The sequence below is a fragment of the Melozone crissalis genome, unplaced genomic scaffold (genome assembly GCF_028551555.1).
Source record: "Melozone crissalis strain CALT ecotype California unplaced genomic scaffold, PUWL_Pcris_2 ptg000351l_1, whole genome shotgun sequence".
NCBI classification, from domain to species: domain Eukaryota; kingdom Metazoa; phylum Chordata; class Aves; order Passeriformes; family Passerellidae; genus Melozone; species Melozone crissalis.
Genome location: NW_026536098.1, coordinates 1 through 27,009, shown reverse-complemented (window position 1 = coordinate 27,009; position 27,009 = coordinate 1). Strand labels below are relative to the sequence as shown.

General features: G+C 43.1%; 1 protein-coding gene across 1 annotated transcript; it reads right to left on the bottom strand.

Annotated features, from left to right (window-relative positions):
• Positions 1-1,469: 1,469 nt before the first annotated feature.
• On the bottom strand, positions 1,470-3,948 carry LOC128949962 (class II histocompatibility antigen, B-L beta chain-like; the record flags this gene model as incomplete). The annotated part of the gene is made up of 5 exons (XM_054294855.1): positions 3,814-3,948; positions 3,190-3,459; positions 2,297-2,581; positions 1,587-1,693; positions 1,470-1,484 (listed from the first exon to the last, which is right to left on the bottom strand). Coding segments are annotated over exons 1-5 (762 nt in total), but the record flags the coding sequence as incomplete, so codon positions are not given.
• Positions 3,949-27,009: the final 23,061 nt, after the last annotated feature.

Genomic DNA, 27,009 nt, shown 5'->3' with positions numbered 1-27,009 from the left:
GCAGTTTCAGGTATTTGGGGTTTTTTGGGTGTTCTTTGGGGTTTATTTCGAGTGTTTTGGGGTTATTTAGGTTATTTGGGGTCATATGGGGTCAAAAAACCCGGGAATGTTTCTCCTGTAAAAAAATGGGAATTTTTCGTGAAAAATCTGAGAGTTTTTCCCCAAAAAACCGGGAAAGTCCTTTAAAAAAATCCCAGACTTTTCCCAGCCAATAGCAGCGCGCCCCACCCCAAACCATCCAATCAGCACTCTTCATCTCCCAAACTAACGAATCATGGCGCACCCCACCCCAAATCAACCAATCACCGCGGGTATTCCCTCAGGAACACCGGTCTTACCGTGCGCGGATCCGACCAATGCCTCCCCACCGCCCGCCTCTCGCGCGCCGAATCAGCCAATCACCGCAGGTCTCCCCTCAGCTACTCCCGCCTCTCTCGAGCTGAACCAACCAATCACCGCGCGCCTCCCCTCGGCAAAGCCCGCCTCCCTCACCCCTCTCCTGTCAATCACCGCGTTTTCTATCAAACCAACCACTCACCGGACGTCTCCCCTCAGCAACTCCCGCCCTCCCCGCGCCTCCTCAACCAATCGGTGCCGAGCCCAAAGCAGCGCCCGACCACGGGCCCGGCATGGAGCGGGCGCCCCCTATTCCCCCCCACCCCGGGACCCCCTTAAGGACCCCCGGGAGCCGCCCCGGGCTCGGGCGGGTCCTGCGGGAGGCGCTGGAGAGAGCGGGGGAGGCGCTGGGAGAGGACGGGGGGCTCCGGGAGCTGCTGAGGAGGCGCAGGGACAGGTGAGGGGTCCTGGAGGGGTCGTGAGGGGAATTTGGGGAGGGGTCTTGAGGATGTTTGGGGGGGGGATTTGGGGAGGGTCTGGGGGAACTTGAGGGGGTTTTAGCAGGGTCTGGGGGTGCTGGGGGGGGGATTTGGGGAGGGGTCCTCGGGGGGTGTCACGATCCGTCCTCACGGACGGGTTTCGTGATGGTTCATGGATTTGATCTCAGGGTGCAAAAAGAACCGACACGGTACAGTGGGGTTTTGCAATGATAATGGAAACAAATGCACCTTTATTGAATGACCACAGCAAAATGCGATAGAGGGATTAAGGGAGAGAAAAGATAAAGGAAGAGAGAGGGAATAGGGCTGCCAAACGTAGAGACAAAGTGCTTTGGTCCAGTCCAGTCGAGGATCTGCCTGTTACGTCGGGGAGATCTCAAAGTCTCTCGCTAACTCCCGCACTCCCTCCAGATCCCTCCCCATCGCCCCCCCCCAAACCACTCCCCATCGCCCCCCAATAAACGGCTCCGGGCTCAACTGGGAAGCTTTACTGGGAGCACTGGGAGCAGGCACTGGGCGGGGGCAGAGCGCCAGCGGGGCTGGGGGGGACACGGGACCCCCCAAAATCAGCGGAGCGGGGACGGAGCGGGGGGTCCCGGCCGGGCCTGAGCCCACGGGGAGGGGCTGCGGCTGCCGCCGGCTCAGGAGCTCTGTGGGCAGAGAAAAGGGGGTGACACCGGGCTGGGGGCCCCGGCGGGAGCGCACACGCTCCGCCACGGGGGGGACGCCACCCCCGGCACCCGCCCTGACCTTCTTGCGCAGGGAGAAGCCGAGCCCCAGCGCCAGGAAGACCAAGCCCAAGACGAAGCCCCCGATGCCCGTCAGCATCTTGCTGCGGGCGGCGTCCGGCGGCATCTCTGGGGGGTCCGCAGGGCTCAGCACCCCCAAAACCTCTCACCGACACCCCGAGCCCCTCCCAGCGCCCTCCCTGTGGCACCCAGCCCAGCCAGGGCCCCCTGAAACCTCCCTCCGATCCATTTTTGTCCTGGCCAGGAGCCACCAAAGCCCCTCCCGTCCCTCTCAGCATCCCACAGCCCCCTCCCAGTTGCCCCCAGCGCCCCAGGACCCCCAAAGCCTCTCGCAGTCCCTTGGCAGCCCCAGCAGGACTCAGCCAGAGCCCTCCCAGGCTGTGCCCAGCACAACCGAGCTCATGGCGAGCCCCGCTTTGCCATCGCCGATCTCCTTCCAGCCCCTCGGGGCTCCCTGCGATCCCTCCCAGTCACACCCAGCACCCCCAAACTCCCTCCCAGTCAGACCCAGCGCCCCCAAACTCCCTCCCAGTGCCCACCAGGACCCCCCAAACCCATCCCACCCTTCCCAGCATCCCCCAAACCCCTGCCCAGCCCTTGCCCAGCCCCCAGCCCCTCTCCCACTTCCAGCCCGGCTCTCTCCTGCTCCCTCCCAGTGGCTCCCAGCACAGCCCAGTGGCTCTGCCAGCGCCCCCAGGGGCTCCCCCGTACCCCAGTGCCGCCTCGGGGGCTGCTCCAGGCTGACGTGCTCCACCTGGCAGCTGTAGCTGAGCCCGCGCCGGGGCGGCGTTTCCAGCAGCACCAGCAGCTGGTGGGTCCAGTCCCCGTTGGGGACCACGTCGGTGGCCACCACGTGCTCCGAGAGCTCCTGCTGGCCCTGGAACCACCTCACCTGGATGGCAGCAGGGTAGAAATCCATCACGGAGCAGAGCAGGCGGCCGGGGCCGGGCTGGGAGCTCGAGGGGGGCACCAGCGAGATGGACACGCTGGGGGGCGCTGGGAGAGAGAGCGGGGACACACTGGGATCAGCTGGGGGGCACTGGGAGAGAGGGGGGAGGGCTGGGTTGGGCTGGAGAGGGACTGGGAAGGGACTGGGCTGGGAGCTCGAGGGGGGCACCAGCGAGATGGACACGCTGGGGGGCACTGGGAGAGAGGGTGGAGGTCTGGGAGTGAAGTGGGAATGAACTGGGAAAAGAATGGAAATGGACTGGAAGGGACTGGGCAGGAATTGGACACGGGCTTGGAGGGACCCCGGTGGCGCTGGGATGAACTGGGAATGAAGTGCGCGGCACTGGGAAGCCGAGTCCAGCGCGGTGCACTCGGCACTGCAGGTCTGCCTGGCAACAGATGACTAATCAGAGCGACGCGTTCTGATTGGATGAGCAGCGTCACCTTTACGCGTCGCTGAAATGGACGCGCGGGGGTCACTGAGAGGGACTGGGATGGACTGGGGGAGCCATGGTGGTCAGTGGCAGGGACAGGAGGCCTCGGGGATGGGCACAAGGAAGGCTGAGGGCTCTGGGCTGATTCCCAGCGAGGTTTTGAGGGGCTCCAGGGATTTGGCCGGGCAGGGCCCGAGGGGACACGCTCTGCCCCGCGCTCACCTCGGCGCTCGGCGCTGAGCGGGCGAACCCCCTCGTAGTTGTACGGACAGACCATGTTCACCACAGACCGTGCGTACGCCAGTGTGGCCGGGTTGCTGTTCCAGTCACTGGCCCACCCCTCTCCATAGGGGGTGAACCCCACGTAGTGCCCCACGTCGCTGTCGAACATCACGAACTGCTCCCGATTGTAGATGTACCTCTGCACGAACCTCATCTTCTGCGTGCCATTAATGAAGTGACACTCTGACACTGCCCAGAACTGGAACACGCCTGTGAGAGCAGGACACAGCTCAGGGGGTGCCCACCCAGCACCTCCCAGCAGCACCCCCAGAGCTCCGGGAGCCACACCGGATCCCCACTCCGCCCCTCCTGTGCCCCACGGCCGCCATGGGACCCTCCTGCCCGCGCTGCCGCTTCCTCCTTGCCACCGTTCCCCCATTTCCCCTTCCACATCCTCTCCCCCCCCACCTCCGGCCGCCCCCCAAATCACTTTTGGGGTCCCCATTTCCCCATTTTCCCAAAAATCCCCCAATCCCCAGCATTCTCCCGCTCAATTTTGGGGTCTCCCCTCCACTTTTCCCCCTCCCACCCCACCGTCCCAGCGCCTCCCTCCAACCCGCTCACCCGAGAGCTCCGCGCCCGCAGCCGGGGGGGCTCCCAGCACCACCAGTGCCACCAGCAGGGCCCCAGCTGCCGCCCCTCGCCCCATGGCCGGGGCCGGGCAGGGAGCAGCAGCCCCAAAGCAGCCGCGCTGCGCTGGGAGCGCCAGTCCGGAGCAGGGCGGGCTCGGCAGCGCCGCGCGCTCTCATTGGCTGCCGCCGCTTCTGGGCAGCGATCGGCCACGGGCTCTGCCCGGCAACCGATGAGGCAATCCAACGCCCCGAGCTCTCATTGGCTAAGGCGCCGCCTGCCTGCGCTGCCATTGGCTGAGGCCTTTCCGGGACGCTGCAGCCCCCGGCTGGGGGTTTTTTGGGGAGGGGGAACCTTGGGGCGCTGGGCAGGTGGGAGCTCAGGTGAGCCCAGCAATGCGTGCCCAGGTGCGCGGCATCTCAGGGCTGCCCGTTGTGAGCGGTGACGCTGGCCCGATGTCAGGCACCCCCAGAGCCGCTCTGTCCCTGCCCCCCGCAGCCGCACAGGGACAGAAAATGGAACCGAGGGTTCCTGCGTGGGGACAAGGACCGGGAGAGATCCCTCAGCAAATCCCGCACGGGCACAACGGACCCGGCCGTGGTTGGGGTGACAGGAATGATATAAAATAGCATCTCACTCAACAAGGTATTCTCCCTTTTTCATTTTACAGTCTGTGTCAATGGCAGTTGAAACTATTAGACCTGCATTAAAATTACAAATTACTTTATATAAATGGAAGCCATAAATATCGCAAATAGTAAAAAACTAAAATTGCACTGAGGTTCAGAAGCTGGTACGTCTAAAACCTTCAAAATTAAGGACATTTAGTGGAAAGCCTCAATATCCATCTCCCCTTAATTTACCTCATTATTCTTGTTTGTCAGAGTATGATCTCACTACTATGTTAATATCATTTAACAAGTTTTTCTTGCAAGGTTGGCTCAGATCTGAATCAAACCACAGTAGAGGTGCAGTGGTATTTCCTTGAGTATGTTGGTTTAAATGAAGCAGTAAGAACAGGCTAACCTAGTGTTAAGGATGAAGTAATTGTCACTGTTGTCAGTAAATACTTTTGTTGCTGAGTATCTCCTTTCTAAAGCTTTTATATCAATATATAGTCTTGTGGTTTCTTATTCCTTTTTCTTTTCATTCAAAAACATTATAAATGTAAAGCTACTATTGATCTGTAGATGTGGCATAAATTGATTTGAATGAGGGACCAAGACACTAAAATTGAGCTCACTAAGAAATTGCTAGCAGGTAATGATGTGGATGCTGGCAATGCTGATGCTGCATTAGGTGTGTCCTCTCCTACCAAATCTTGTGGGCTTGGGCCAGGCTTGCAGTGCCTGTGTCTCTGAGCACCATGTATGGCTCAGCACTGGCATTTCCTGGGATGGAAATCTCCCTGGGCTACCTGGAGCCTGCCCTGAGTCCAGCACATCTGATTCTCACACCAATGCACAAAACTGAGGGTTCTGTGCAATTCTTAATTGGCTCTTTGGAGAAACAGAGGCGATTTGCTGAACTTGGAAGTCCCTGCTTGTCTCATGAAGGTGGAGAAATCTGGCTAAACATTTTTCATTAAAAGCAATTTTAAAGTGAATCAATGGAATAATATTCCTGTGGTGAGGACTTGGAAGAGAGAGAGTGAGTGTTCCTGAATCTTTCTGGTGAGTACATATGATTTCCTGTTCTGAGGGAAGGATCTGTTTCACCTAAATTTAGCTTGGGAATCTAGCTTTGCTCTGTAGTCAACAGTTCCCCATGAGAGCCATTCATTTGACCTAAACCAGGTCAAATTACCCTCTTTATTAACTGTAGAGAAAACCTCAGGCCAGAAGTCCAGCCTGGAATTGGGAAGCAGAGATGAAACTGGATCCCAGCCTTCCTCTTAGTAATACACACATAAGATGAGGTCTGTGGATACTGCAGGATCTTGTGAGTAGAAATATGTCAGTGGGGAAGGCATGCCCAAAGCCTGCTGTGCAGGTGCCTTGGCAGGCTGAAGGAATGGAATCCCTTCATACAACAGGTGTTTTTCAGTTAATATGATTAAACAGCATTATTAGTCTATGGAAAATAGTCCATAACCTTCATTAAAAAAAAAAAAAGGGGGGGTAAGGGCTGTATCTGCATTGTTCTTGTGAAGGAATTTACATTTTCAAGCTCTTCTTCTCAAAGTGACACTGAGAGTTCAGGGACTATAGAGGCAAATGTAGAAACTGCTCTGTCGCACCATGAGGCTAGTTGAATGTTCCTTTCTGTTCTTGAAAAAGGAAGAATGATTTTTAATTTCTTGCTCTTCAGCATGAAGGAAACTCATAACTGTTCTCTGCTGGGGCTGAAAGCACATCACAGATGTGGTTCAAAATCAGTTTGTCATTCATTTCAAGCCTGCTTTGGCACAGGATGGTATAGAAAGAAAAAAAATAAATCTGTTCTAAATTTGCATTTGATATTTTACTCTTTCCTTATCATCTGCATTTTTGCTGCTTTAATTGGTATTTCAACTGCAATGGCTTCTAAACATCCTAAGCAAATGCTGTCTTATAAGCCCAATTATTTCTTTCTAATTTTTTTTTTTTTTACTGTGCAAAAGGTGGACTAAAAACTGGCTGAGTTGCTGTGATTTACAGGGAGGTGGTCTGTGGCACAAGGTCCAGCTGGAGCCAGCCACCAGCTGTACCCCAGGGGCTGACTGTGGGGCCAATGCAATTAAAGATCTTCATTAGTGACTCAGATGATGGGGAACAAAGCACCCAGGGGAGTGTTCAGAGAGCAGAGAGCTGGGAGGGCCCGTGTTTAAACACAGGAATTGAGTGACTGACTCTCTGGTTGGTCAAACAGCACAAGAGGCTGCCCACAGACATTGTAGGGTCTCCAGCTTTGGAGATATTCCAGCCTGTACTGGTCCTGGGTGACCCTGCTTTGAGCAGTCTGGCTTCATGTCTCAGTGTTTCTAAATATAAATGCATGATGATTTTTAAAATATGTACCAAACTGTTAATTTGTAGTTCCTCCATAAGTTTTTCACTTTAACTACAAATATTCAAATAGTTTAGGGAGAAAAAACCTCACCCCACAACTGAGTTTGTATGTGGAGAAATCAGGTTCTTGGACTCAATTTCAGTCCAGACCTTTATCCCAGCAGTTAATTGAGGTATTGCTTTTTATTACTGAAAGATTCCAAATTTGAAAAATGTTTAAAACAAATTTAGTGAGATTTCCTCAAGTAGTGAACCATCTTAATTTAATTCCACATCACAATGCTTTACTGTCTCGTGTAGGTCATTGTAGCATCTGGTTGCAATGTCTTCAAAAAAGAAGATATCTATCTTAAATTCATGTCAAGTTAGAATATACAGATACTAAAAAGAATTTGTAATTTTTAGTAGTCATTCCTCAATATTTTTTCACCACACATTGTTGAACAAATGTCATTTGGTTGAAGGATTTTATTACTTCAGTAAAAAAAAAAAAAGAATTGACATTCAATATGTGAACTGAGACACATAATTTAACAATAAGAATATTGTCACACAGCAAACAGGTCATCAGAGGATGATCCTCCCCTGCAGCACCTGATCTGTTTAGTTTGGTAAACTGGAAATTTTAAAGGTACTATTTCTTGCCATTTTAACCTCTTAAGTGGCCTCTCTCAGTAGCTGCTGTCTGTGTAAACAAACAAACTCGAAGAAGTCCTCAACCTTTGTGGTAAACACTTACCTAAAGCAGTGGGGCCAGCATGGAGGGGAGACCTGTGGAGGTCCTCTGGAACCCTGACAGATGTTTGTTTTCTGGGCTGTGTTGAATTTCCCTGTGCACTTGCTGCAAGTTGTTCTGACTGCATAGTGGTCCTTCAATCAGCTGTCAGTAGCTTTGTGACAGGTTCACCACACACTGGTTTGCCACACAGCTGCTGGATTTTGACTTAAATTTGGTTATTGCTGCATATCATTTTCTAAACTTGTTCTTTGGCAGAGTCTTAAACCACAATACAGAAAGGATATTTCACGTTGGGTCTGAACCCAAGCTTCAGCTGTAGTTGCTTGACTAGCACTTTGTTAGCTGTCAGCAGCCTTTGAGAACCTGGTTTGTAAACTTTTAGGCTTTGAAATAGCTGAATGTTTGTTTCCACCCAAAAAAATTCCCTCCAATGTTTTTGGCACTTGGGTGCCCAGTGTTTGACTCTGGTGAAGGGAACCTTCCAGCATGTGAATGAGGGAGCTTGTACAAATGCCTAAAGGCTGGCATGTGACATGCCGTGTTCAAGACATTGGTTATTTTTGAGGAATAGAAATTGCTTTTTCTATTCTTTAAAGACATAAAAAACATGCTGGTATTGTCTGTCATGAAAACTGAGCTTAAATATTGCCATATTCAATTATTCCTTTTTTTTTTCTCTTCAGGATAGGGAATTATGTTGGAATTCTCTATTTATGAATAGAGGATTTTCTTTCAATGATAGTTGCTTTCAAAATCTGTTGTTTGCTAAATTATGGTTCAGAATTATGACCAAAAGAGAAATAATTTCAGGAGAGAGGCTGGAAAATGGCAAAGGATTTTAATTTGTTTTTTTTCCAGATAGTAGTAGAAAGATTTTTAAAAGGCAGAAGGATAGTATTATAGTTAGTAGTTTATAAAATCATTTGTTTTATAAGTTTGATCTAGTAACAGCAGCAAAACTTGAGTGTTTGATGTTACTGATCTTAAATATGTGTATAGGTACCTTGTGAATAGTTTGTGCAGCAAAAGATGTACAGTAGTCCTGAAGTTGATAGTTTTATTGTGGTTTTTGAAGTTCAGTGTTTTCATAGGGCATGTTTTTTTGGAAAGCATCTAAGGTGCACAAGCTTTTTAGGAGCTTAGGCTGGTGAAGAGAAATATCAGTAATGCAAGGTGCATGAAGGAATGGCTCTCAAACAGGGTAATTAATCCTCTTCATAAGATGATGCAGTGAAATCAGAGAAGGGTTTGTGTTTGATGTTGTTTTCATCTGCTGTGTTGTGTGCTGGAAGAAAAGTGCTTACCTTCCATGTGGCTTGGTTGTGGCAGAAATGACACTGGGAGACCAGTTCAGAATGCTGAGCACTTAATTTAAAGCAAGTCCTTGCTCTGTGTAAGCAATTAGGAGCTGTGGCTGCAGTAGGAGGCATCTGGTCATGTAGAATTAGTAATTGTATTCATCTCATGTATAACCATTAATACACTGCAGCTCAGTGTGAACTAGAACCCCTTGATGTAGAATAAGCCCTTAAGCATTTAAATACCCAGGTGCTTCTTACTGAAATGTCTCAGAGTCCAACTTGGCCTCCTCATGGTGACTGTTGTAAATGTTCCTCATAAAGCTGCATTACATTTCATCCTAATTAGCACTGCTGCTGCAGCCTTGGTAAAGACACATTGGATTAAAAAGAACCAGAGGCTGAGAGTCCACATTTCTCTCCTACAGGAATTAAATCAATTTCAGCCTTCCAGTGTTCACAGACCTGATTTAATTTGGCCTCTTTGTCTAGATCATTGCAAAAGCACAGTAGCAGTAGGAAGCTCCTGCCTTTGTTACTTGTGTTTAACTTCAGAGTTGTGTCTGCTTTGAGTGCTATCAGAGTAGCATTTCTTATTAGTCCCCAAATAAAGCAAATATGCTGTTTTGGTAGCAAATAAATTAAAAGTTCATAAATAATTAGTGGTTACCAGCAACAAATTAAGATGATAAATGTTTTTATTGTGGAAATACAAATGAATGTTACCTACTGTGAAATGGATTTTTTTAATTGAAATCAGATACATAATTAAGTTGTTATTAATTAGGCACAGAAAAGGTTAGAAACCCTACCATCTTTTGTCCATAAGCCAAATATTGTAGTATGTTGATATCCATGCTGTGAATTCCCCATTACTGCTCTGCCAGTAATTTCAACCTGGCATCTAGACTAAATTGTCTCCCTAGGAGCCAAGAGGAAACAGGGCTGATATGTGATCTTGGGCATGAGTTTTTCTTGAATGAATAAAAGCACTGTCACATTTTATGAAATTACATCTGCTGGTTATGTGCTGTGATCATCTCTGAATGAGGGAGAGGGCAGAGCTCATCTGAGTTATGGCACAGACCCATATTCCAAAGGAACTTGATGGGATTTGATACAGTCTTGTAACTCCATTCCAGATCTGTTTCATTCAGCTGCATGACAGAAACTGAAAGCAAGGTAATGATTGTGCCTACACGAGAATTTTTAAAGTGTTCAGAAACACACAGAACACACAAATTGCCAGCCAGAGCCTGCTGAGCAGCCTCAGAACACGTTACTCTGTGAGTGGAGATGAGCAAGCTTGACAAGGGGCTGCCATGCAGAGCTGGAAATGCTGTTCTCCTCTCTCTGGGCAGAAATGAGAAGGAAGCTTGTACGGGGATACAGTGTGGGTAAATGAAGGTGGTGTAGAATGTAATCTTATCCCCTAAAGAGTTGCAGCTGAACCAATTGCTAAAGATTAGGAGCAGGCCTGATGTTAACCAGCCACACCTGTAGCCAATAAGAAGAGTGTTATAAAAGAGTGGATTGGTTGGTTGAGGGAACTGGAGTCAGATGGCTGCTGTGAGAACAAGGAAGAGTCAGTGCCTAGAGGAGATGCCTACAAGAAACATCAAGGAGGTACAAAGCTCTAACAATATGGAACCCTTGCAATGTAATGACAACAGAGGCTTGTTCCCCTGGAGCCCTCAGGTGCTTGGCTCTAGCACCCCAATACCCAGCTGTGGTGCCAGATGTTGGCACTGTGTGCTGGGCCTGCCCCACAGTGCAGCACCCACTCTTGCAGACCCCTTCAAGGTCCCTGCCATGGCTTTAAGGAGGTTCATGTAAGGGCTCTGTGAGCTTAGAGGTGTTTTAGAACCTTAAGGATCTGTGCTCTTGCTCAGAGCCCTGTCAGCCCTTTGCTGTGCAGCAGGGAGCAACCTGCAGTGACTGGGGGGAGCTGCTGCTCTTTGCTGCCAGGGGATGCAGAGCCACCCCACCCAAGGTCCCCCAGGTGGGTGGGTGGCTTTGTCACACGTGTGGGATCTGAAGTTAGTATGGAGATGTGTCCTATAGGCACCATGTGGGGTGTTGCCCAAGGAGCCACGGGATTGATGGAGTTCTGGAGGTGCTGCAGGGCTCTCCCCTTACCTGGTTGTGGGGCCAGTAAGAGAAGGAACCATGAATACTCTGTTACTCCTTTTCTGAGGCAAATGAGTGTCTGAGTCCCATGCTGTTACTCAAATTCTGCAAAGAATAGAAAACAAAACACTTGTTTGGAGCAATTACCTCTTAACATGTGGAAACTGCAACAGTGGTGAATTTTGAGATCTTTTTCTAAACTGAACAAAATCATCCTTTATGTTTCTCTCTGATTGTTGAAGTATCTGTTGCCACTTCAGCCTGAGCTCTGTAGCCATGTGGTGGTTGTTTTTTCTTTTTTCTACTCTATTCTTCATTTCTTTAAAGAGCTGATTCTTGTGATTTATTGGGTACGAACTACAAAGCTAAGTACTTTTCAGGATGTAAGTTGTAGTGGCTATGAGAAGGAATGAGACTATAATTCTCCTCCACTTTATTTTAGTTAAGTATTTTCAGAGGGGAGGGGAGGATGTATTCTTTCCATTAGACCTCTCCTTTCTTAATCACCATTCCCTAATTAATTCCCTGGTTAAATATAAAGCAAGCATTAGCTTTGAATAATGTTTTCCTGTGTGATTAAGTAAAGAAGAATTTCTTTCTTTTGTATGATGACTCATTGCTGGGGGATCTGGAGGGAGCCTCGGGGTGGATATTTGAGACTTTGGTCCCAGGTGCTCTCATACCTTTGAGCTGTGCCTGCTGTCAGTCCAGAGGTGGGAGGCAAAGGCGATATCACGTATCAGCTGAACACCAAGAAAATTGCCTCTCTCCTGAAACGTCAGCTTTGTTTTTTCCTGGTGGAAATCTGACTCTGGCTCATAGAAATGCAAATCTCAAGACAACACATAGAGCTAGCAGGAATGCAAATTATTGTTCTTCCTGGCACAGCGTCTGCAATATTTCTAGTTGCGTGATGTGTATTCTTTGGTGTCCAAGCTGCCCCAAAAATGTGCTCTTTTCTTTTCACCAGCATCTTCCAGTTCCTCCCCCTGTGCCAGTTTGCAAACCTTTGGCTTGTAGCAGTACAGCTGTGTTGGGTCACACCATAAACCACATCCAAAAGAACTGAGGTCAAGAACTGAATCAAAAAATGAGATTATAGTGAATGAGGGCATGGCAAAGAGGCATAACATAGTCTAAGCTGGCCAAGCTTATTTTACTGATGAAGAAATATTTTCTAACTCAAACCAGATGATATGACTTTGTTTTTTGCTACTGTAGTAGCTTATGGTGTTCATTTTTAGCTCATAGCATCAAATTTTAGCTCAAAAGGCAATTTTAAGAATGAGTCTGTGTTCAAATGTTGTTTGTAACTCAAGATGTGAAGAAGAATGCAGTTTTATTAATGTGGCAGGAAGGAAAACACATGGAATATGTTTCATATAATGACATGAGAATGCCTATGATTTGACTGCTTTATCCATGAATGCTGTAACATATAATCTCTGGGTGTTAAAAAACAGGCATTTAAAAACACTCTTGGTTTTGATAAAAAATATGGTAACAGAAATCCCACTGATCTTTTTTTTCTTTCATATGTTTTACAGGCCTTTCCCTGTATTTCAACCGGAATTTATGGTAAGACACACCTTTGATGTCACTTATTCTTACTCATTTTTCCCTATTACTATGGTATTTCAAACAGTGATATTTCCTATCAGATGTCTCATTAGTCATTTTATCTCTCCAATATATTTATACTGTGTTAAATAACAGAGACCCAAAGCCTTTGGCTGTGACTGGATGCTGGTGTGCTGGGAAGGGGGATACGGTTGTGCACAGCCCTTAGAGCCTGTGGGCCAAAACCTGAAATTGTGATTTCCCTTCTGCACTAACTCTTAAACATGCTGCTGTTATTTCAGCGAGGGAAAAATAGGGGTCTGGCAAAATTTTCCATCCAGAGGGAAAGAAAGAAAGATGCCATGATGTCCAAGACTGGCCAAAAAAAAAAAAAAAAGCCAAGCCAGCTAGCCAGCTTGCTGGAGTTACAGGAAATTGTCTTAGTTCCCTTGAGTTTTGCTTTCACTGTTTTGGTTTATTAATTTACATGACCTGAAGGAACTGGAAGGAAATGGTTATTGTAAGTCTCTTGCTTTGTTGTAATCATAAGGTAATCCATCACTAGCAGTTAACTGGCTTTTGGTTGGCATTGTGGAAGAAGTGAGCATGATATTTGAAGGAGGAAAAAAAACAAGTAGTTCAGTATTTAGAGAAAAAAGTTGAGGAATTGAGAAAACATGCAGACTACAAAGGGGATTTTTTTTCCTTAAACAATAACCTATATGGATTTTTTTTCCATTTATATCCAATAAATGATTGTATGTTTGATTATTTGTACAATTTAATGTTTTTAAAACAAGGATGTTTTAAAGAAACATGAGGATGCTTCATGTCTTGAACTGTTGAAGGCCAGGTGGGATGGAACTTTAGGCAACTTGGTCTAGTGGAACATTTCCCAAGGAGGATTGGAACCAGACGATCTGTAAGGTCCCTTCCAACCCAAACTATCAATGATTTAATGCTAAACAGCAATAATTTTTTTAAAAAGCCATTATCATGTAACAATGTAGCATGACGTAAGTCATAAGCTATAGTAATTGTTAGATGAGGTAATTTGAGCATTGACTAATTAGATAATTCAGATTCAGAAGGGAAGAAATGAAGGCAGAAATATTTAGGCTTGTTCCCTCTATTTTAAGGACCTCTTATTAAAAATTTTTTTATGATTGTAGATCTGAAATAGGCTTCAGAAGGTAAAATCTAGTTCAGTTTGGGTGCTGTATTCCCTTGTACTTGAACTGCATTTCCATTGTTGCAGAAGAACATGCAGATGCCATTTCCATGAGCACTAGAACTGGCTGAATAGAAATCTGGTTTCAGGTAAAGCTTTCCCTCCGTTCTCAGTTTTGGTCCCCCCTTTTGAACTTGGAGGCAAGTTTTGCATTTTAGTCCTTGATTCATTGGCTTAAATCTTGATCTTTTACATAGATATGTTTTTGTTTGATATACTTATTTTTGTTGACATTTTTTTGTTTGGTACATTTATTTTAGAATATCAAGCAAGATATGATGAAACTATATGGAAATTACCAGTAATTGGGAGGTACAAAGAATAGTAGTTCACTTTATTTTAGAATTGGCCTAGTTAATAGAAAAGTCTCAGCAGGTGAGAAATATGGTTCCCTGAAGCCAGCAGAGAAAGTTGGAAAGGATCTCTGATAGGAATAGTGAGTTTATGGGAAGTTTTCAATGCTTTTCTCAAAGGTAGCTGTTGCATTACTGAAACATTATACACTGCAGCAGATGCTTTTTCTGTAATTGTTTGCTGTTTTCACTGCTGGAAATAAATTTAAATGCATTTGTGATAAAATGGCTTTTCTGAGGCTGCTTTTTGGAGATTTTTTGGAGGGGGGAATACAGCCTCTATTTGATTGTACTGTTTACATTTTAAGAAATGTTTTTTTATTTCTCAATTAAAAAAGTACTTCCCTTCTTTCCAGACTTTCGGATGCACTGCCTGAGAGTAATAATTAAAAAGGCAGCCCTGCATCTAGCTTCAGGTGTCAGTATTTTCAAGAATGTTTGATAGCAGTTGCATTGCTAAAATTACACTGTGGGTGGTGAGGTGTTTGCAATGTAAAGTACACACAAGCCCCACAAAACTGTGCTTTAATCTTTCTGGTTTTGTTGGGGTTTTCCCCTTTATCCATGCATATTCCTTTAGATAAAGGCAATGTCTAGGTGGAAAAGTGGGTCAGCCTCATTCCTGGTGGCCAAGATGATTATCTGTGCTGTGCGCCCAACACTGGACTGTCCCAATGAAGCAGTATAGGAGGAACTTGCTGTTTCCTCATCTTGGATCCATACAAACAAATTCTTTCCCTTCAGAAACCCCTGGCTGAGAATGCATTTTCTCTTACAAATTGAAATGCAGCAATTTGCTAGAGGTTGGCTGAGTATATCCAGTTTGACGATGTGGGCTGAGTTCTGCTCCAGACTCCTGTAGATGTGTAGGTTGCTCACCTGCACTCTCATCCTTAGGACAGTGTTCACCCTTCTGTGGGGAGCAGTCCGTTCTTGTTTTCATCACTGCAGAGCACTCCTTTACTCCCATGAAAAGGAAGCTGGGAAGAAACAAGCAAGCAATGCTTTTCCTGAGGTCTTGGCAGAGGGCAGATTGCTTTCCATGGGAAGTGTGTTGGACAGAGGAAAAGTCTGCCCTCCTCCCCAGACACTTTCCTGATGCTCCATCTCCACCCATCACGCTGTGGATGTTTCAGCTTGAACAAGTCACAGCCTTGGGAAGGCAATTTGGCTGCTGCACAGTGCCAGCAGGCGAAACTTGGATTTTCATGCGCTCCTGTTTAAGGAGTTCTGGCAACAAATCCACTCACAATGGATCTTTGACTTAGAAGTTTGATTCAAATGAGGGATTCCATCTTGGAAAAAAGACATAGGCAGCAACCAATGCTAAATTTTTATAAGAACTAAAAAAACAAGTGAGAGTCTGCTCACAGGCACTCTGAGAAAAAAAATTCCCTACGAGATCTCAAATCCCTAATATATTTTCCTAAAAGATCCCTGTCACCTTTAATAAGCTTAAGAACTGCTAATCAGTCTAAGAAAGCAAAGGTTGTGAAGGTTCATATCCCCATGGATCCCTGGGTTACTCTTTTCCATTTCAATAAATGCTTTCATTTATACTGAGAGCATGAAGTTTCCCAAATAAAACTGTTTTGGGAGGAGGACTGAGGATTTACATCCCTCCCATGGCATTAGGGAGGTAGTGGAGTATCAAGCTCCAGACATCCTTAGGAGCTGTTTAGTAACACACAAGCATAAGCCAGATCAGTTTGATTTTTAGGAATTTTTTTACATTTTTGTCTCTTTTTCCTTTTTAAAGCAATTTTACTATCTGTTTGGGGGAAAAATTATAAAAAATGATGAAGGAATCTATAGGCAAATCTATAGTTCAGAGGGTACAAAGTGCTATTTTAGGCTGTAGTATGTCATATTTTTATGTCATACCAGTGGATCACCTTTTACATGTCCAGTTTCCCCTTAATTACTATCTTATTATGTCTGAGATAGCTCCAGAATAGGGGATTGAGGGGGAAATGCCACTTTTTTCAGTAGATTTTCTGGAAGGGCACCTCATTAAGAAGCTGTCCACAAATTGTGGTGTTGGCAGCCTGCAGAGTGAACAAGGATGCTGGATGTGGTGCTACAAACCTTCCAAGCCACAAAATTAAAACAAGGCTTTGCAGATGGATGTAAGGAGACAGGATTTTTCATGCTTGTCACAAATATTTTGAGGGATAATTATGGGATAGGCTACATATGGAAGGAATTGAAGATGTTATGGTCTGTGCACACCTGTGTGTTACCTCCTTGCTGTTACTCTGCAATAATACAGGCTTGGGCTTTGTTCTGAGAGACTTATATTGGCAACATAAGCTGCTCTTTGACAACAAAAACTAATATTTAAATGTTATTTTAAACTTAAGGGAGGGAGGAAAAGAGAAGAAATAAAGTGGAAGGAGAAAGGTGAAGCTCTGAATTCCAATTGGTGTATATATTCCAATTGCTGTATGATGTACCTTAGCTTGATTTCATGAAAATTATGTCCTCTATCCTTTCTGAGAAGAAATATAAAGGCAGCTCTTAGTTTTCTTATGAACTTATACTTGCATTAATTTTAAAAACAGAGAGAGAAACAGACCAAATGCCCTGAAAGTGCAGAATGTCTGTGGTGATTTCAGTGGTGGGAATGCACAGTTTCACCACATTTGAAACATCATTATTACATTGGAGTAAATCTTACTGCTGTAGGATCCACTGAGGCTTACTTGAAGCTTTTGGCCTGGTAATGACAAAACATTGCATGGGTTTTTGTGGGTTTTTTTTTTTTTCCTATGTGTTGCTAAAGGGAAGTCTGAAAAGAAAAAAAGTAGAGTAAATTGCTGTGTGTATAGGAAATAGAAGCATATTATCCCTTTCTTAAGGGAGGGTGCAGGGAGGGAGCACAGCTCCTCTGGTCTGCTTTCGATTTGGGGAGGAGGTCCTTTAGTCTTGTGCCAGCTTGTGTCACCCCTGTCCTGAGCCCCAGTCTGTCCTGCTCAGAGTCCAAGGAGTGATTCATCCTGCTACAGAGGGCTGGCAGCATCTCCACCAGCCCTTCTCCCCATGAGGTGATCCCAGGGAGATTATAACAAGGGATTAACCAACAGGTGTTTGACTGAAGGATTGTAAAATCCGAGTCAGAAGACTAAACCAAATGTTTTCAAAGGCAGAATAAATTCCTGACACAGGGTTAAAGGTTGAGGCCATCTATTTCCATCTTTCTCATCTGTTTTTTTTCCTCATTTTTCTGTTGGCATTTCATTTCTGGAATAGATGTTTCTTTAATGAGCAATTCTAATAAGGGCTGCACTGTCATCTTTCCAAGGAAGGAGTCAGCTGTAAATTTTCCAGGGCCACCATACACCAGTGTCTAATAAGTAGCTATCAAGTGGTTTTGTATTTATCTTCAGTCTGGTGCTTTGAGTTTCTGTCACCATTAAAAAGGCTTAATGCTTATGTGAGCATCAGAATTTGGATATTGTGATGCCAGTTGAGGTTATCCAGGAAAATGGTTATTATCATATAAATTCTTCATGATAAAAAAATCGAAATCTAGTAGGTCACATAAGAAAAGTTCCTATTAAGATTTTCATAACTAAGCTGATTTTTAAACTTGATCAGCAGCTCCTCATCCTCAGCTTAGACCACAGCAACTTTTTTTGGCACTGTGTTGTTTTAAAATACTTTTTTTGTAACTCATTGAGAGTTAATTGCATTTTGTTATTTGCTGGTTAATTGGCATAATGTAATATGTTTGTAAAAATGAAGATATATGAGAACTCATTCTTTGACACTTCTTTTGGGTCTGATCACCACTTAAATAGATTATTATTAAAAGTAATGGTAACAGCTATGAAATTACTATTATAATATTCAAGTAATCCTAGAAATCTAATTACTACTTGTATAAAAAATTGTTGCATGCATTATTTAACAGTGTTCTTATTTCAGATAGTGTGCTGTCCATGATACTAATTGGTGTCTTCCCATAATTTAAATACTAAAAAATTATTACAGGGAAGTGTAAATTGATGGGCTCTCAGCAGTCTAAAATTAACATTCATGTGATGTATTTAGCAAGGAGAAGCTCTAGCTTGATTCCAGACGAGAGACTTAATAAGCTCTCTTTTTCAGTGGAAATTAGTTTTTTATGGATAATGTAGTTTGACTATCTAGAATTTTATCTATTCTGAAGGTCTTGCTGACTGGTTCAATTTGCAGCATTTCCCCTGAACACTAGAGGACAAATCCTGTCCTTCATGAAAATGGCATTTAGTGACTGTCCTTAAAAATTCCCCTTAGAAAGCTTAGACTGTTGACTAAATAGTCACTTGCCTCATGGCATCTCTTTTAATCTTTTCCCTGTTCTCCTTAGGAAGAAATAAAAGTCCATGTAGTTACTTTTTCTTCTTAAAATTATATTTTTATTTCAGCCATATTTATATTAGATATATATCATAATATTATCACACCTTTCAATCTTGCAGCTGCCCAGCCTCTTTAACCTCACTGCCTGGGTTCTACTCTGCAAGAAACAATTGTGTGCTCTCTTGCTCTTATTTCATAGTTTTTTGCACATTGAAGCTACTAGCATGGCTCAAGTTGCTTTACATGAGCTCTGTTGGTATCTCCAGATTCCTGAGGAAAAGCCAGGAACATCCCCAAAGGCTTCAAAAACGTGTTGAGCTTTGGGCACTTTCCCTTTTTTCCTTTCAATTTCTGTATTATTATTTATTTTGTCAGGTAACTGTCCTGTAAAGCATAAATAAGCTGGAAAAGTTCTCTGGTATCCAGAAAGCATATTGCAGAAATTATAAATAAGGCTTCAGCTGATCATTTATTTTATTTGCTTTCATATTTGTGGTTTTCTATTCAAAGAGCTAGGAATGTCTCAACTACCATGATGCAAGTTAAAGCTCTATATTGTTGTATACCAACAGAATCACTTAATTTTCTTTTCTAAATTTTCTTGGCTGATGTCAACATGATAATCTGATGTGTTTGTTCTATGCCTTTACACTCTGGAAAAGCTAAAGCTCTTTGAAGCTAATTTGTTAAGAAATGAATTGAAGTAAGAAAATAAAGCTATGTGGACCTCATCCTAGAGACATTGCATTAAGATGATACATGGAGTATAAAATATTTCTTGGCAAAAGGCCCGATTATTGCTATCCAATTTTTTTCTTTGATGTTATCTTGCCCCTTGCCTCAGGAAAGAACATGTCTTTAAAACTTGACCGGAGCCCAGTCCATTAGTGAATTCTACCATGTTGCTTTGGGTGTCTTTTGACCATATTCACTATTAGATGTAGTGTGAAAACACAGTCGTTATAATAATATCTTTTTCATGCCTTCCCACATTTTAGCACTTAGCAGTAATTTCATTTACCTGTGCACTCTGGCTTAACTAGTCTTGCATGTAATCTTAGTTATACCCCAAGTTCTGGGTACTTTGGCAGCTAGAAAAAGCTCACCAATGGCAGGATTTCTATTCCTTTTAATACCATGCAATTATTTTATCTGGAGTTTACAAATGTAAACAGAAGGAAGCTGCCATGAAACCTAATGAGCATGGTTCCCATGGTTTAATTTTAGGTAGTCCTGTGAGGAGCAGAGAGTCTGGCTCAATAATCCTCGTGGTTCCCTTTCAGCCTGAGGTATCCTGTGACTCTGAGTGTGTTCAGCTCAGTCCCACTCACAGCTTAAAACTCATTCTGTGAGGACAGGAGAATAGTGCAAGTCTTTGTGTGTCCTTGCAGAGGTTTTGAAAGCCCTGACACACTGAAGTTGAGTAGGAGTAATATTTGTGGTGTCACATATGTCAAATAGTTTTACCACAAAGGTGTTGACCTTTGGTATCTTTTTGAACTTCTGTGACTGCATTTGATAGTAAATGCCTCAGGAAAACAGCTTCTGTTTCCCACTAATTCCTCAGTTTTTAGTGCAAGGGGTCTATCTGTGATCTGGACACAGAATATTGTGATGCTGGGCCTTATTTGTGCAACTTTTTATTCTCCATAGCAGACATTATCTCTTACTGTTTATTTATGCAATATCTATTGTAATGGTCCTGGTCAGTGTTGGAGACCCTTAATACTACTCCAGTACAAACACAGAAAGTCACCATATATATAAATTTACATTACCAAAGTCATCTCTCATTCTTAACTTTGGTCACTCCAAGAAGTTTGGAAGAAGAGTGTGTGAGAATATGGAGACTCTTAGGTGGATTGTGAGCGGTAAAAATGCATTGCTGCAAGGGCAAATATCTTTCTCCTGAAATGAAAGAAGGGATCAACAGAGTAAACCTGCTACTCTGAGTCTCATCAAAGTACATGAAAGTCAAGCTAAAGGCATCTCTGGCTCTGAGAGTCATTCACTGTGTTGTCCTTTTCCCTGCATCTTTGTTAAATTGTGATGCTGCCATATATCACTGGAAAGGGCAACTGCCACTGAGGCAGAATAGCAGAGCTGAAAGGTTCTGTGTAGTGAATGACTAATCCTGTTCCTAAGCCAAAATCCTGTTTATAAGATGTATTCTGCAGCTCTGCACACTGCAGATCGTGTTGGCAGCTGGGTTAATGGAGGGCCACTTTGGGCCAGGAAGAGAGTTAGTTGTGTCTTTTTATCTTGGGAATGTATTTAAAGCTATCGTGTGCTGCACATGTTGGCAAAATGTTCACCTGTCTTCTGTCTCAAGGTGTGATGTGCCAGAAAATAAAGTACTGTGAATTACAACAATGGAAGGAAGCATCTATTACAATGCTCTGATTTATATTTTTTTATAGTAAAAGGGATTTTCTTTTTTAACTAGTAATTTTTGAGGCAATAAAAAGTTAGATTTATACACATACTTTGAATTTATTCAACTCAAGTAACTAGCTGGTGAGTGTATCAATAATTTAAACAGATTGCATGCATTGCCAGGGCTGCAGTGTTATTTCTCAAATTCCATATTGATAATTATTCATAAAATATCAGGTTTTTGTGGAATTGTTTCCTGTTTAAGTAATCTATCAGAATCTGATTATTCAGTTTAAGCTAGTTTCTTGTATGACTGAAATATTACACAGCTAGTAAGAACACATAAGGCTTATTGCAGAGGAAATTCAGCAAGAGTCAGAATTTACCTTTCTGTGAGTACTGCTGGGGAGAAAGTTGGAATCCTTTCCAGAACTTCTGTGCAGAGCAGAATCATTGCTAGCTGTGTTTACTTGGAAGTAATTGTATACATATTAAATTCCCCTTCGGGTTTATTCAGGGTGAGGCTCACAGAAACAAATGTGCGCCTTCTTGTTGACGAGTGTTAAGTCAGAAATTGAGCACATATGAACAAGATGACTACAAAAACAAGTGTGAGTGGGCTTTTTGTGTACCTGCCAGGCAGGCAGGACAGAAGTCACCCATTTACACTGTGGAGCTGGTTTTGGACAGGGGGAAGTCACCTTCTGCTTTAAAACACACTTTGGGTCAGGCTGCTGCTCCATAGAGCTGCTTTTGGTTTATTTCTGAGCTGTCACTACTGCAGGAAAGGACTGGTTCAAGGGGTGTTCTGCGAGAAGGTAACTGTAATTGGCAATCCATTTCTTCATTTCCATGCTATAGCCAGCCTTGACGAATTAATCATGATCAAATACAGGCTGTGGGAAGGGGATGACCCACGTAGCACAGAAGAAAAATGAGGCCCTGTGCTGGCATGACAGACTAATCCTTCAACTCACTCATTTGACTGAATGAGGGGACTTGTTGTTGTGCCTGTCACCAGCACTGCCCATAAACAAACTGCTCCCTCTCAGTCAGAGGGCTTGGTGGGGGTGATAAAGGTTATTGAGAGCATCCCAACCCCTCATCCATCACTGATGTGGGACACAGAGCTCCTGGGTAAACCCTCAGGAGGAAAAGTCACAGTGGCTTACAAGTTCCTGCCTTGAAGAGAGAACAACCTGAATTGTCTTTGTGGAGTGATTTTGTGCCTGATCCCATGGGAACCAAAACGACTCCTTGGTTTGGCAGGATGTGTTATGGCTACTGCAAAAAACAGCAAAAATTTGGGGTTGAAGTTTAGATTATATAAGGGTCCCTTCCAACCCAAGCCATTGCATGGTTCTGTTAATATTGCTGGCAGGTCTGAGTGGTTATAGCTTCACACAGACTCTGATTTTGTCCCAGGGAACAGGAGGTAAGCTGGTTCCAGATGGAAAGGAAAACAATGGCAGCCTAAAGAAAATTATTTACTCTCACAGCTGTGTAGAGAACTTTGGAACTTTTGGTAGATGTTTGCTTAACTTTCTTCATTCTTCTTATCTGTTTCTTGGGATTGTGCAGTAGCTGTGTGGCTTCTAGAGTTACATGGGGAATATGGGACTCCTTTAACTGGCCTACTCATAGTAGTACTCACAGTAATGTTCTTTACTTACTAATGTACTTTTTTCTATCTATGGCTATGATTTTAGGTTTCCATCTGGTAACTAAATGGAAACAGAACTAAGTTAATGTTGGAGTACACTAATTTCAGAGAAGCTATGGTGATTTGCACTGACTGTGAAATATCAAGGGGAATAAATGTGGTTTTTTGTAGTTGATCCTATTCACTTTGAATAACGGCATTGAGCTCTGCAGAGGAGAAATCTAGTCCAAGGCATTGTACCTTTTTAACAATATTTGATTTGGGCAGGGAAACTTTATCTTACTTTTTCTTGAAAGAGTATCTAGCCCCTTGAAAAGAACATTGCTTTAAAGTCTGATTTGTAAACAATTTGAATATCTTTTTAATTCCTTTCAGTATATTACTTATATACAAGAAAATGAAAGTACTTGCTTTCCTATAAATTACTAGATGATAATCTGTATCTATCATTTTCCAGTTTAGTTTTGGACAATGCAGCATATCATTTTTGTCCCCCTTCTCTCTCTGATGTTTGAAAGAACCCTTTAGCAGAAATATGGTATAATTTAAAGGGTAACAGTTTCTTGTATGTGACGCTGTGGCAGGGGAGGAATTTTTGCCCCCTTCTGTTTCATTTCTCTCTGGAATACAAACATTAAACCTTCATTTTCAGGGAGTATCTCATATAGAAAATATAATATTTCATCATACCTTGTGAGTTTTTTCTCTTACAAACCAAATTTTGGGTTGCCTAGTCCAGTGGAGTAGCACTTCTAGGTCACTCATTGAGAAATGTGCTATTCAATGTGAATAATTTTATGCCACTTGTGCGTGGGGAAGGCCTGGTTCAGAAACCCCTGAGCTAAATAAGAGCTGATATAAATGTCAGCATTTGTTCTAGCTACCAGCCAGCCAGTACTGTATGTTCTTTATCCATTTTCTTGTTTCTCAGTTTTGCTGAACAACAACGTATTTCTAAACCACAAAAGACACCACATGAAGTGTTTAGCATTTTGATGAGAAAAACACGGCATAGGGATATGTGGAATTTAAGATGAGGTAAAACAGGTGCATCCTTAGGAGGAGAGTAAATGGACTGTTCAAGTGGTGACCAGTGTGTGGTGTGTAGTTTCAGCTTTATGTACCAGCTCATTATCCAGTGCTGGAAGAATGGAGTATCAGTTTTATGCAGAATGCTTATCACTGTAAATTGCCCAGTGTAGGCTGTGAGCTGCAGACAGTGCAATCATAATAGCTTCCAAACCAATGCACTTTTATGGATTCAGAGCATTAGTCATTCTCTTATGCCCTTAATTACCATTAGGTAGTTACACTTGTGTCTGTAATAGGTGCTAAACATTCTGCCACTGATAGGTTTTTAACTATTCTTTTTGTTGTCACAGTAAACTCACTATAGCTGCCTGTTAGGAGGCCAGAACATTCTTTTTTAGCTTAGTGCTATTAGGAACATGTCCAATGGCATTTTGGGTTGTGTTTGCAGGTTGGTTGTAGCTTTCTCCGTTTGGTTTGGTTTGGTTTTCAGGGTGGTTTTTTCCTGTCTTTAGGAATGAGAGTAAAGAACAATTCTGCTGTTAAGCTGGCACTGCTTGATTAAGAGATTCTTTTTCCCTTTTTGCCTAGTTTACAAAGTGAAAAAGGAAGGAAACCTGATAGCTTTTTCACAGTACTAGAAACAATATGGAAGAAACAAGTGATGCTATTTATGTGCTGGCCATGGCAGCCAGTGCCCTAGAAATCTTCTGTTGTATTTTGCTATCAACATTATAAGCTACAATTTAATAGTTTTCAGTAAAGCAATGAATCACTGATGTGTAGTAGGCCCTTCACCCCAAAAAAACCAGAGATTCAAAGCTCCCTTTTAATCAAAGCTGCTAGCCATGATTCAGGTAATGAGAATGCATATTGGCATTGCTTCCATGTCATTCCTAATGAGGATTTCATGTTATGGAGTCCTGTATCTGTCTCAGTTGTGTAGTGTGCTGTAGTTGTCAATGTTTTATTGACTATCAGTAACCAGAGACAGTGACTGTAGTTACCCTGATTGGTGGCCAAGAGTTAGAGAATGTACAACTGACAAATTTGAGTGTAACTCCCCACAAATATTTTCAGTTGGTATTTTCCAAAGTTGTACACAAGTGATGTGGGAATATGTAACTACTCTGGCCTTGAATTTCTTTAATAATGCCAGCATATTCAAAGTTGTCTTGCTAAGGGCAGTCATTGGTGTTCTGGCTGTGGAATTTGAGGCATTTGAGGGTAAAGAATTACCTTCCAAATCCTTTCTTAACTTGTCCCATGTTTTCAAGACTCTTTCCTAGTCATTGACCTTCTTCTGAGTTTTCCATGTTGATTACATGGCATTTATGCTGACCTAAACTAAGCTGAGCATTTTCTGAAAAGGAATAAATAGAAACATTTCTCCATCAGCACTAATGCCAATAAAATATAGGCTTAAAGTTCATAAAAGTATATTAATTTAAAATTGCATATGATTTCAAGAAATTATCTACTTTTAAAAAATTGGATTTGATAACAAGTTATGTCTGCTTGATAGACCTATTTCCACAAATTATTGAAGTTTCATGGTATCAAAGCTTTCTGCTTGGAAGAGGTCACCTTGATATTTGTGCTGAATAAATTTCAGCCTTGGCTCCACATTTTATCATTCTTGATGTCTTAAATTTTCCCTTACCTCCACAGTTTTTTTTAATCTACTTATTTTTATTATTTGTTTTTATGACTTACTGTCAACATATTTCACTGATTTTCTACTTACTAAACAAAATGGTTCTGTCTGAATTTCATGTGTAGCCTTAATTTTGTAACTTTTAATGTATGATCTGTGCTATTTAGGTTACTTGGTATTTATTGCTTGTTTTTGTCACTGCCTACTAAATACATTAATGTCTACAGATCTCTAAATTGTAAGGCTGCTCTCTTCCCCAAAAATGTCAGGACTGATGATGAAATTCTCTTTTCCTCGATGATAAATCGAAATATCCACACAGTAAATGCTAGAAGATAATCATGGGCTTCAGTCCAATCCTGAATTATCTGCCTATAATATTCAGTGCTTAAGACAGTATCATCCTGGGGGAACAAGGGTGTGACAGTTGCACCTACAGTTCTTAGAACTGGATTTAAGAGGTAATGTTTTTCCACATTCTGAATTTGCTTTGCTCCAAATGGATTGTGGGCTTTTTTTATTTGTTTACTGGATTTTCAAAAGTACTTTGATCCTTTCAAGGCATCACTTCTTTTTTGGTGTGTTTCTGGTGGTATTATCCCATGCAGCACATGAGAAAGTTAGATGGTGAATTTGATGGAAAATCATAAGAAACAAAATTGATGTTAAAATTTTAGCCCAATAAATGTCCCAGAAGCCCACACATTCATTGTTTCTTCCCTTAACTCCGTTATTGCACACAAGCTCTTTCAAATGTGTTCTAAGCAGTTTTTAAACTGCTTGCAAAAGTGTGTCTGACTGCTAACATTTTTTCCTTCTTCCTGCTCTTTCAGTCAGTTTAGAGGGTTTTTCTTCACATTCCTGCTGGAGAGGGGATGTCTTAATTTGACTTTTGGTGCTTGCATGAACTCAGATAACCTGCAGCAATTAGTCTTCTGGTTTCTTTGAACTATTTTATTTCACAGAGGTTTAATTGTAATCTCCTATTTTCTAAGAAATACAAATCCTTCTTCCTTAACCTCCTTTCTGAAGTTTAGAGATCCTTCTTTCATTTGGATGCCCACCACTTTACTTCTCTAGTCCTAGAATACTTTTAAGTTAAGACTGCTGGTTATACAGTGGTTTCAACACAGCTTGATTAGCTCCCATTACAGTGCTAGTATAATTTATTTTTTACTTATTCTAAAATGATTTATATAGAAACTATGCCTTTCCTCTTTGTAATATTTTAAAATAATAATATTCAGACTTTCAGTGGCATAACACCTCAAACTTTTGTGTATGTTATTCTTTTTCTGTCTCGTAGTAGTTACTGTGACTACTGGGATTGGGACTTGTTCTTGCATGTGATTGGGACTTCTTTTTGCAGGCTTTCAAGTTGTGTGTTTTGGTGAAGAAAAAAGAGTAGAACATGTAAAATGTTTTATGGCAGAGGAATCTGTGGTTGTATGGTGACTAGATGTTGGCTGACAGATGCCCACCCAGCCACTCGCTTAATTCTCTTCTTCCTCAGCAGGACAGGAGGAGATGAGGAAATATGTGTACCAAGATAAAGACAGGGAGATGATTTGCCAAGTGCCATAATGGGCAAAACAGTCCTAATTTGGGGAAAATGAATTTAGCGTATTGTCACTAAAATGAGATTTACCTAGTGAGATGCAAATGTCTTCCCTGAACTCCACCTTTCCCAGGCTCAACATCACACCCTCACTCCCTTTTGGGGGTTTTTTGGGGTTTTTTGGGGGGTTTTTTGGGGGTTTTTTGAGGATTTTTGAGATTTTTGGGGGTTTTTTTGGGTTTTTTTGGGTTTTTTTGAG